This window comes from Pygocentrus nattereri, chromosome 6 (genome assembly GCF_015220715.1).
Source record: "Pygocentrus nattereri isolate fPygNat1 chromosome 6, fPygNat1.pri, whole genome shotgun sequence".
Lineage (NCBI taxonomy): Eukaryota > Metazoa > Chordata > Actinopteri > Characiformes > Serrasalmidae > Pygocentrus > Pygocentrus nattereri.
In genome coordinates this window covers 22,500,289-22,511,807 of record NC_051216.1, presented here as the reverse complement: position 1 = coordinate 22,511,807, position 11,519 = coordinate 22,500,289, and the positions used below count along the sequence as shown (strand labels likewise).

The window sequence follows — 11,519 nt, the reverse complement described above, 5'->3', positions numbered from 1 at the left end:
TTTAGTAGTTCATCTGGCTCTTTCAGTAGTTAATCTGGCTCTTGTAGTAGTTCATCTGGCTCTTTCAGTAGTTAATCTGGCTCTTGTAGTAGTTCATCTGGCTCTTTCAGTAGTTAATCTGGCTCTTGTAGTAGTTCATCTGGCTCTTTCAGAAGTTCATCTGGCTCTTTTAGTAGTTCATCTGGCTCTTTTAGCAGTTACTCTTGCTCATATGGGTGCAACGTATGGGCTGTTTGTTTATAAGTCATATTTTGAAATATACCTTAAATGTTTATAAAGATAGTCATTCAATTTGCACTCATTTTGTGCATCATCGCGCCCTCTTGTGGTAAAATATAGAAACAGAAGAGCGTCGTTTTCAGAACAACAAATGCGTTAAAAGTTGAAACTCTTTTGTATGTGTCTCTCGTCGGAGACTGAAGTGAGCTAAGTTAGTGTTAGTATTATGTGTGTGGGACGTTGTGGTTTCAAATTGTCCTCAAAGCCATTTCAAAAAGTTTAAATCTTTGCATGAATATATATTATAACTTAACTTAAAAAAATCTTTCAGTGAAGAAAAGAAATTTTCAAAACTGTACTACTCCTGTAAATATCCTGCAGACCATATCAGATACCTTGCCCATGCTCTCTGATAGTAATAAAATAAGTAGCGTGACTAGTATAATAATAAGCTGACTATTTCATATTTATAAATGCATCATTTGTAAAATTCATAAAGTATGACTTTATGGTTTGGGAGGGGTTAAATGACCTAAAATAATTATGTTTTCTAAAGTTGATAATATGTTTAGAAATGTTAAGTAATATGAATTACAACAATGAAGGTTTTACAGAGTAACCAAATTAACCAACTTATGTTAATATCTACCACCATTTTCTTTGGTCAGTTGTTCTCTGAGCTTAACTGGAGATTATGACCGTTATTATTATTATTATTATTAAAAAGTTTCATCATGTAATTTATCACTTTAAATGTAGTCTTTTGATCACATGTGCCCTGATATTTAAATATGAATATTTAAATAGAAAATCCAAATTTGATTGTGAATTATACAAAGACGTTACATACAAATATAGAAATAATATAAATAAGTCAAATGAGCACCGCTTCATCTGAGGTAAAGCTATAGCATTTCTTCAGTTAACACCAGTCAGAAAAGTTCTGTGCCATTTCTTCTCACTACACAAGTTTTAGCTGCTGGGCATGAATGGGTTTATTGTTGCGTAGTACTAATAGGCGTAGTATGGCTCGAGATGTTGGCACAAAGCAAAAGACGAACACGCCATGCAGCGCTAAGATTGATTTGTCCAGAAACCGCCTAAAGATCATCTTTGCTCAAATGTGTTCAGGCATCTGGTCAGACTCACTATATGATGACGCGAGAGGCGTAGGGCCTTGAGCTTCTCAATGGCCAATGAGAACGTCCTTCATCCGGGTCATATTTAACATACAGCTCTGTTGATATCTGGAGAGCGTCCCTAACCCTAACCCTGGTGGTCTTACTTTACCCTCAGTGCTGAAGTTATTCGTTTAATGGCTGAGCATAGACTGCTCACGCTGATGCGATGTTGTAGGAGGTTCTCCTAAGCTTTCGGCTTGCTGTTTGTGGAGACTGAAATGTTGTCAAAAGTGTCATAATACTGACTGGCTTTCCCGACTAGATATCCACGCACACCGGTAGCCAGGTTTGTTTACAGTTAGACAGTGGTGTCAAGACTCTGGCATGTCGCCAGTGAGACGGTCTAGTTAAGGCAAACAGATAACGCTAAGACAGCTGAAAGTAAAGCTTAGCTCTGCGAACACAGTTCAGGTAAAAACCTGCCGTTAGGAATCAAAACAGGGTAGCTTTTCTGTCTCGCTAGCAAATGGGCTAACGTTAGCTGTTCAGATTAGAAGTTAGATCTCACTGTTGACCGATTGGAAGCAGCATTTTTAATATGTACAATTTTACGTTACATAGCTGATAAAATTTCAAAAGGATAGCTTGGTAGCAGAAGCCAAACTGCCACTATGAGGATTTTAAGGACTTTAATGAAAAACGCTTCTATCGGGAAGCTGGTTGACCAGTATTCTCGATTCTCTCCGTCGCCTCTTTCGATGAAACAATTTCTGGATTTCGGTAAGTTTCTGTTTCTGTGTAGATGTGTTTTGTGGAAGCATTTTCATAACACGATAAACTGCGTCTTTGTATCTTCTTTCCCCAGGTTCAGAAAATGCGTGTGAGAAAACGTCGTTTATGTTCCTGAGGCAGGAACTGCCAGTCAGACTGGCAAACATTATGAAAGAGATTAACTTGCTACCTGATAACCTTCTGAGGACGCCTTCAGTGCGCCTAGTGCAAAGCTGGTGAGTGAGTCTATAGGCTGGAGCAAAGGTGAAGTTACAATTTCTTATTCATATTTTCATTCCACTTTAGTGTTTGAGCAGTTCCATTCTGGTCCCTGTACAGCCAGCTTCATCCTCGTTGGACTGGAGTACATAGTGGGACTTTGTTTAGTTACTGCATGTGCCCTTATAGATTTTCTTTGACATTTCTTTCCAGGTACATTCAAAGCCTCCAAGATATCCTCGAGTTCAAGGAAAGAGATGCCAACGATGAAAAAGTGATATTTGAGTATGTATATAAACATCTGTAAGTGTACTACTTAATAGTTAGGGATGAATCGGTACCACTTTTTCTGTTTCTGTATTGACACCTGATCCTCAAGTGTCTGGCCATACCAAGTACCGATACAGATCCTATTACTGTCTAAATTAACTACACAATAGGAGCTTATAAATTCTAACATGTAGACCATTCCACTCATTTAATGTTTCTATATTATTTTGGTAAAAGCAGTGTTCGTTCTATTTATTTATTTATATAGCATAACTTATATTTTGTATGATGCACATCTTTGTCTACTTACTGCTCTTTATCTACTTACTGTGGATTCTGCTGTAACAATGCAAATTTCCCCCAGTGGGATAATAAAAGTCTTATCTTGCCTTATCTTATCTTAAATATGATTGAAATTCTTGTTGGTCATACCACGTAGCATCAGTACAGCACAACTACGAATACCTGTTGTTTTTTGTGCTGTTGTGCACCTCTCACCTTACCTTTTGTCAACATGTTGCTGCTCTCAGTTTCACAGATGCCGTGATAAAGATCCGCAACAGACATAATGATGTGGTGCCCACAATGGCTCAGGGAGTGGTTGAGTACAAGGATACCTATGGCACTGACCCAATAACTAGCCAAAATATGCAGTACTTCCTGGATCGCTTCTATATGAGCAGAATCTCCATCAGAATGCTCCTCAACCAGCACAGTGAGATCGTATTATTATGCTATCCTCTATTTTGTTTGTTTGTTAACCTAGTAGCAGCAGCATCAGCAGTAGTAATGAATTGTAGTCTGCCTCACCTATCACTTGTGTATTTGGCCTAATTGTTAACCTATTTGTCAATTTAAAGTTTTTTTTTTTTTTGCTATACACATTGTTTAGTGAACTAACCCTAACCCTGTATTACATGTAACATACTTGTTTTTGCCCATTTAAGCCCTGTTGTTTGGAGGACGAGTGCGGGTGAATCCAGCTCATCCTAAGCAGATAGGCAGTATTGATCCTCACTGTCGTGTTACTGATGTGGTTAAAGGTAAGAGACTTGCAGGATATAACAGTGACCAGAGTCAGATTCATGACTGATGTTAATATCCATACCTTGCTTGGCTGTTCTGGTAAACAAGTCATGTTGATGGAAAGGGCTCTGAAAAAGTGCTATATCTGTTTTTGTTGCAGATGCATATGAAAATGCTAGAACATTATGTGACCGATACTACATGAATTCACCAGAATTATTACTGGAAGAATTCAATGGTAATGGAACTATCAGTTTCAGGTTCTTTATATTCTTGATGATAAAATGAATATTAAGAAATTATTAAATAAAATGAATGTTTTTCTTGGAATTCTCTTTGCAGTCAAAGAACCTACTAAACCCATAACTGTGGTTTATGTGCCGTCCCATTTGTATCACATGGTATTTGAATTATTCAAGGTACTGTGTACAGTTTCCTGCCTTTTAAATGTCCATTAAAAAGTTGTATTGAACTGAGCACAAGTTGTGGGGTAGGCAAAATGAATATAAATCATGAACCAAACAACTCTGGCTCTGTGATTATGACTAAGGGTATGCAGAGTTATTATGTTGCTGGATGCTGTTTGGGGAGTTCAGATCTTATAATATGTCCTGTGACTCCTTTAGAATGCCATGCGAGCCACAATGGAGCTGTGCGGAGATGCTATGGAGTATCCTCCGATTTGTGTTCAGATCACCCTGGGCAATGAAGACCTTACTGTAAAGGTACAGGCACACACTCTGAACTTTAAGCTACATTTTCATTCTTCATATGTGGTGTTTTCATCATCGTCATTGACAGCTCAATCCAGATAGGGTTGCGGTAGCAGTTGGATGACCCTGTCCCCTGCAACTTCCTCCAGCTCATTCCCAGGGACCCCAAGCCGCTTCCAGGCCAACTTGGAGATGTAATCCCTCCAGCGGGTCCTAGGGCGACCCCGGGGCCTTATCCCAGTAGGCCGTGCCTGGTACACCCCCACTGGGAGGCGTCCAGGGGGCATCCGAATCAGATGCCCGATCCACCTCAGAAGGCTTCTTTCAATACAGAGGAGTAGCGGCTCTACTCCGAGCTCCTCCCAGATGGCAGAGCTCCTCACCCTATCAAATAGTGTGTAGCCCGCCACCCTGCGAAGAAAGCTCATTTCCGCCGCTTGTATTCACAATCTCATTCTTTCTGTCATTACCCACAGCTCATGACCATAGGTGAGGGTCGGGATGTAGACCGACCGGTAAACAGAGAGCTTTGCCTTATGGCTCAGCTCCCTCTTCACCACTACAGTCCAGTATAGTGACTGCATTACTGCTGCGGCCTGTCCCAGCCTGCAGCCGATCTCACAATTCCTCTTCCCATCACTCGTGAACAAGACCCATTACTTAAACTTAAACTCCTCCACCTGGGGCAAGTTCTTTCCCCTTACCTGGGGTGGGCATGCCATCCTTTTCCAGGCTAAGACCATGGACTCAGATTTGGAGGTGCTGATCCGCATACCAACCACTTCACACTCGGCTGCAAACCGCTCCAGTGAGCGCTGGAGGCAACCATGTGATTTAGCCAAAAGAATAACATCGTCTGCAAACAGCAGAGACGCCAGCCTCCGGCCTCCACACATAATGCCCTCCTGACCTTGGCTACACCTTGGCTACGCCTTGACACCCTGTCCGTGAATATCACAAACAGGAGCGGAGACAGGGCACAACCCTGTCAGAGCCTACGCTAACACTGAAAGAGTCTGACAATGCCGATTATACGAACACAGCTCTCACTCTGGGAGTACAGAGATTCATTGGCCTGGAGTAGTAGCCCTGGTACCCCATACTCCCGGAGGACCTCCCACAAGATATCTCAGGGAACCCGGTCGTAAGCCTTCTCCAAATCCACAAAACACATGTAGACTGGGTTGGCAAATTATATTATATAAATTATATTACTCAGCAGTTCAAGTGTAATTTCAAAGCCCTTCATATACATAATTTTCAGCTTCCAACCCCACTTATCAGTGCATCTTCCATTAGACATTTGTTTGTTCTGTTAAAGTATACATATATGTAGGAGTTTGTCTTTTTCAAACATAGATTTCAGATTTTCAAAGTCCATTTCAAGCGCATCAATCCTGTGCTCTCATAGGTCAGTGATCATGGGGGTGGAGTTCCACTGAGGAAGATTGACAGGCTGTTCACATACACTTACTCTACTGCTCCTCGGCCTCAAATGGACTCAGCTCGCGCTGCACCTCTGGTCAGTTTAATCTTAAGCTGCACGGTTTACTGATGGGCAGAAATGTATAGAAATGTACCCGTTAAACACCCAGACAGACACATGCACACTTTTGTATTGCAATGTCAATTCATCATATTTATAACATATTGCTGTCCATGATGTGTGTGTTGTGGCTAGGCCTGCGCTCAGTGATGGTTAAGAGTTTTCAGACTGTTCCTAATTGTGGATGCATGATCATATTAATAGCGCAAGTTAAAACTTAGAACATTTGTCAAGTTTTCTATGCAGTTATCCGAGTAAGAGTAGTAGGCCCAGTTGTGGCTATAAACAATGAAATGCTTGGTCTATGTGTATGACTTTTAATGTTACCATAAATCCCACTAATTTAATAAATTTGTCTTCAGGCTGGTTATGGCTATGGTCTTCCCATCTCCAGACTTTATGCTAGGTACTTTCAGGGGGATCTGAAGCTCTATTCACTCGAGGGCTATGGCACAGATGCAGTTATATACATCAGAGTAAGTGGTTTTGTGTACATTTAGGAAGATTAAATGTTTTATTGTTTCTGTCATTGAAATGATGAAGTTGGAAGTGTGCTGAAATTGTTATTAAGAGACTTAGTGGCACAAAAAAATTTGTCTGAAAAAATTCAATTGAAAGAGAGGTAGTCTGTTTTGTTAATTGGAATTATAAATCACTCTTTTTGAAGGCACTTTCTACAGAGTCCATCGAAAGGCTCCCAGTTTATAACAAGTCGGCATGGAAACATTACAAGACCATCCATGAGGCAGATGACTGGTGTGTGCCAAGCAAAGAGCCCAAAGACATGACCACCTTCCGCAGTATTTAGAGCTCTGTACTTCAGGCATCATCCATGGTCTGGAAATTACCACCCCTGGGTCTCAGCATCAAGACAGAGCAGAGACAAGGGCTTCATCAAATGGGAACATTTTTATTGCAGTACAGTGGATAATTATGTATTATGATGCTTTGTAGATATTATGACCAGTCTTTGCACTACTAGGGGGGGGGGGGGGGGGGGGGGGGGGGTTTGTTTGAACTTGTGTTGTATTAGCCTGAGTGATTTTTTGATGTGATTTGATTTGATTGATGTCTTTAGGTGTTTAAATGCCTTTTAACTATATATTGGTGTTACAGGTCAAGCAGCATTATGTACTGCTCCATGATGCTTTCTAAACAAATGATTATAAAATAAATTTAATAATTTATTTTAGTTTTGCAAAAACATTTTCAGAATTGTTTATACCAATTTCTGGAAGGTATTACCCTTGAAACCAAAGGTCATCAGGCTAATGCTGAAAGGATCAACTGACTCTTATGTAACAGAGTCTGTGTCTGTGGTGTCTTAATTGTTACTGTTCAGCTAATTGTGTGAAATTAGTTTAACACACATTACAACTTTCTGCAAAAGTGGTTAATCTCCTTAGCATTTCTCATGTGTATTAAAGACTGACTTTCAGTTTTAATGCTTATGCATTAATCTGAAATACAACCAAATTTTCATCACATCATCTTCAATGAAAGGCTAAGCATTTATAGTGTGGGTTTATTTTTCTCCTCAGCTTTGGGAGCTGAGTGTGTAATGAAAATGGTCATGTACATTGTTGAAAGGGATGTTTTTAACTCTCCAATGCTTCGTATAGCCAGGGTCATGCTATCCTGCTGCTTTGTATATAAAACCTTTTAACTTGACAGCATGCATGAGAGTGTAAGCTATGCTTCTATTCACCATGATTATTTATATTAAATGTAAAACTTAAATTATGGAACAGATCAAGTGTATAGTTGTTTGATACCCATTCTGATGTCCCAGCAAAGTAAAGGGTGTGGAGAGTAACCCAAATGGTCAATAATCATGTCTTTCACTTTACAGGTAACTGACAAAGCGTAACTACAAGCATAGATAAAAATATTAGTTGCAGCTCATGCACATACCTAGTTAATTACAAAAAGTAATGGTGTTGCAGGTATACCGTTATTGAATAGAGTCCATCTATTATTATGCATAATTTGTCAGCGTTTTTAAACACATCGTCACTGCTCAGCTGAGAACAGACTGTCACCTCAATACAAACCATGTTGGCATCCCTGCTGACACCATAAGCTAACAAATTTAACACCAGCAGATGGCTATGGTCAGTAATTACATACCTACAAAGTGTACTTAGTCTCTTCCAAAAACGTTAGCATAGCAAAGCCAGTTCTTTTGTTCTTGCTGTACACTGAAAACACTTCAAGATCAAAGTATGAAAATGTAAATATAAGGAAATAAAATCCATCACATCTAGATGTGTTAAACAACTTAAAACTTGGCATCTTTTTTGGAGCTCATCCTTTTTTCAAGAGGGCAAAAACACCAGAACATGTAAATGGCAGGTGTTTCTTGTTGCCCTGGTGAGCCTGCGAGATTAACCGTCCAAACCATTAACAGCTCAGAATGTCCACTCTTGGTTTGAGTCATTGGTTTTGCCTGTGAAGACTGCATTTGTTGTTAGTATAAACCAGCATGAAGGCTGGAGAGCTGTATATGGGAGAAAGATTGTCCATTTTCAAGCTGAGAAAAGAGGGAAAATCTGTCAGAGCATTTTCACAAGCAATGGGCATAGCCAGTACAACAGTTCTGGAATGTCTTGAAAAAGAAAGCACGCCAATTGTTTCCATCAATCAGACATCAAACAGGTTGGCCAAGGAAAACAACCACAGTTGATAAACATTGAGAGCTGTGAAGAAAAACCTCCGAACAGTCAGTGACATCAACAACTGCCACAGGGCAGCGGTGAAGGTATCAGAATCCAGTATTTGTAGAACACTGCAGTTATTTCAAGCAAGGGATATGAAACCAAACATTGTCTTATTTACTTTATTTTAGCTTATAACTATTTGTTCTTATACATTCGCTCTAAAAATGGGTGGTCTGCCACCAAAGGCACCTTGTTGTAAGTAGTTCAACACATCCAGATGTAAATATCAGGAAATAAAATCTGAAATTCTGATCCATCATCTCATTCATCTTTTGTCTTTAGTGCAATGCAAAAGCATCTGCCTTGCTGTTCCAATATTTACATGGGAGACTGTGTGGTATATGTATCTGATAAAATGGCCAATGAGCGTAGGTACAAGGTAGGTGTAACTGGCAACTCAGAGCATCATAGTACTCACATGCTGGCACGTCAGAAAGCCACGTGAAAATGAATTTATTGGTGCAGCTTATACACTTGTACCAGAGAAATGATTGGGTATCAGGACCTCACATGATAAGACAAAAGCCCTGTAGCTGAACAATCACAATCGTCCCTTTGCAGACAAATTTACAGGGTTTTAGTCACGACTTTGCTAACATTCAGGATGACTAAAAACAAACAAAATGAGAACAGGCAATGCAGACAAAACTGAAAACAGGTAATGTTAGTTCTACACCAAACCTGATTGCACTCTCCCTTGTTCAAACAAAAGAAAACAACTGAACCTTGCAGTATAACTAGAAACTGTCCATAGTTTGGTACAAAATCACTGACACTGTATAAGATTCGCAGTATGTGGTCAACCAGCAAAATGAAGTCAGCATAACCAACACAGTCAAAAGAACAAGCTACAGCAACACCTTTTCAATTTTTTTCCTTTTATAATCCACAAAATGACTAACATGACCTATTCTACTCAGTAGAAAAGTGTACAAAAGTTAAAATCAAATGTTTTTTTCCTTAAAGATATGCAGTTAATAGACATGTATAAAACATTTTATTTGTACATTTAAAAAAAAACAAAAAAAAAACAGATGAACCTCTGTCTCTTAAAAGACAATATAGTGCTCTCACTCTATGACTGTACAAAGTTCCAGCAAAAAGGTCTATACAGGGCCACAGGCAACACTCGTCCTTTTAAAAAATAAAGATATAAAATGTTTTCAAAGCATTACACATTCCACCGCATTAGTGGTATTTGTGTGACAATGTTACAGCCAACTGTCAAATCATATTCCCCTCAACACAAGAAATGCTTTTCTTTGTTGTGCTCATAAAATACACTAAAAATCAATTTGGTCTGTTAAAGTTAGTCCAATAAAATCACACTCAGCTAGAGGTTCCACAGCTGGCTGTCTAATAAAACACTTCTCTAACCAATGCATCTGGCCCAAAGAAGGGTTTCAGTCTTGTCGTCATGCAACAATAGTACACTAGTAATAGTAAAAGGGAATTTCTTCCAGCATTTGTTCTTAATAGGTTGTGCAAGGCAGTGGACATTTGGGGAAAGTGTACATGGAGTAGACTGAAGAGACACAGCATACATTGGTGTTTCCTTTGGTGTTAAGGCCTAAGGTGAAGGATATGAAAGGACTTGGCAGGTCTTACATTTCAAGATTCTTAAAATGTGCTTCACTCACTACACCTATCGGGATTAAGAAGAGCAGCTAATTCATATAGCTCTGTGAGGTTTTGCACATTATTTACATTAGTGAGCACTGAATATTAATCAGAGTGCCTTATTGATTAACATTGGCTAACAATTCCTACCAAGAGCGTGCTGCATGTAGCTGTAGAATGAAAAGGAGCCATCAGCTGCCTGCTTGCCACAAACTAGTGTGTCAAGGCTTTAGAGGAGAGAGAGGGAGAGGAAAGAGAAGCAAGAGACCTAAAGAGAGCACACAATGGGCTCAGCAGACAGAATCAGTATTGCCTGACAATCTCCCGCTTCGTCTTGCTTCTTTCTCACGTTTCTCACGCTGTTTCTCCAGTTTCTCCTGTGCTTTTTTCATGTCCTTCAGCTTCTTCTTAATCATGGCACGATCACTTTGGCTAGAGACCCCAAGCACCTATGACAGAAATAGATTTTTCAAGAAAAGAAAAAAGAAAAAGATAGATACATTATGATTTGTTAGGTAATCCTTTTCTTTGAGAGCCAATATAGCATCCTTGTTTCTCTAACTAGATCTGGTCAAATGGACTAATAATGCCATTTGATGAACATGAATGCTGAGGCAAAGCTTGAAGAGGAGACTTTTACAAAGAGTCTGTGGCACAAAAGACAAAGTAAACGTAGTACTTCACTACAACCTTTTTAGCAACTATACATGTTTTTGAACAAGGCGATATTTTATATTTTGAAAAGAAGTGTAACTAAAGTTCAGTGAATGGGCAAACATTAACTTTTGATCCTGAACGTCAAAAATTATGTACTACACAAGATGTTACAGTGTACCTACATTAATTTGTGCACTTTATGAACTTCAAACTATTTTTTTTTATTAATGTAGAAGTGAAGGACTGCGTTTCCCCAACTACTGAAATAAGCTTAACGTTTACAGTCCAGGTATTTTTACAGTAAGGAATGACTATACTTGAGATGTTGATTTGCTTCCTAAGTTCTGACTCCATATAATGTACACAAATACTGGATTTTTTTTTATGGATTTATTTTGCTTGACTCATTCACCCACTTTGAGTCTGTCACTGTCCAGGTTCAACAGCTGTTGTCCATCAACGCCCTTTGTAGTGAACTCCAGAGTGTACTGGTCCATGTTCATGCCCATCAGCCAGTGACAGACCTGCTGAGTTGTCCATTCAGAGACTGGGCGGTTCTGCCACTGGTAATCTTTTCCTCCAGAGCAAGGCTCATCATCCAGCATCTACAGGAGAAAAACACATGTACCACACATAC

At 39.4% G+C, this 11,519-nt stretch overlaps 2 protein-coding genes across 9 annotated transcripts in view; one reads left to right on the top strand and one right to left on the bottom strand.

Annotated features, from left to right (window-relative positions):
* The first annotated feature begins 1,442 nt into the window (after nucleotides 1-1,442).
* pdk1 (pyruvate dehydrogenase kinase, isozyme 1) lies at nucleotides 1,443-6,864 on the top strand. 2 transcript variants are annotated; one of them, XM_017692194.2, is made up of 11 exons: nucleotides 1,443-2,120; nucleotides 2,206-2,347; nucleotides 2,544-2,633; nucleotides 3,131-3,315; nucleotides 3,548-3,643; nucleotides 3,787-3,864; nucleotides 3,969-4,045; nucleotides 4,253-4,351; nucleotides 5,751-5,861; nucleotides 6,248-6,361; nucleotides 6,553-6,864. In XM_017692194.2, exons 1-11 carry the CDS (start codon nucleotides 2,012-2,014, stop codon nucleotides 6,691-6,693), a joined length of 1,242 nt encoding a protein of 413 aa, XP_017547683.1. In that variant the 5' UTR covers nucleotides 1,443-2,011; the 3' UTR covers nucleotides 6,694-6,864. The 2 variants fall into 2 exon arrangements, with proteins under 2 accessions (XP_017547683.1, XP_017547684.1); XM_017692195.2 differs by having other exon boundaries at nucleotides 2,544-2,615; nucleotides 6,553-6,693.
* Nucleotides 6,865-7,427: 563 nt separating this feature from the next.
* Nucleotides 7,428-11,519, bottom strand: part of ppp1r9ala (protein phosphatase 1 regulatory subunit 9A-like A) — a 35,082-nt gene continuing 30,990 nt past the window's right edge. For 4 of the 7 annotated variants that reach the window (XM_037539271.1, XM_017692374.2, XM_017692375.2 and 1 more), the window contains 2 exons: nucleotides 11,299-11,487; nucleotides 10,516-10,674 (listed from right to left, as the gene is read on the bottom strand). In XM_037539271.1, coding sequence (XP_037395168.1) covers nucleotides 10,516-10,674; nucleotides 11,299-11,487 — 348 coding nt within the window. Of the gene's footprint in view, nucleotides 10,675-11,298; nucleotides 11,488-11,519 lie in introns of all 7 variants that reach the window. The other 3 variants (XM_037539272.1, XM_037539273.1, XM_037539274.1) reach the window with 1 other exon arrangement.

What these genes read in the sequence shown, in the direction of transcription:
- pdk1 (XM_017692194.2), top strand. Translation starts at nt 2,012, where the DNA reads ATGAGGATTTTAAGGACTTTAATGAAAAACGCTTCTATCGGGAAGCTG. An exon ending in AATGCTCCTCAACCAGCACA is followed by an intron (nt 3,316 to 3,547) that starts GTGAGATCGTAT and finishes TGCCCATTTAAG; the next exon opens with CCCTGTTGTTTGGAGGACGA. An exon ending in TGGTATTTGAATTATTCAAG is followed by an intron (nt 4,046 to 4,252) that starts GTACTGTGTACA and finishes TGACTCCTTTAG; the next exon opens with AATGCCATGCGAGCCACAAT.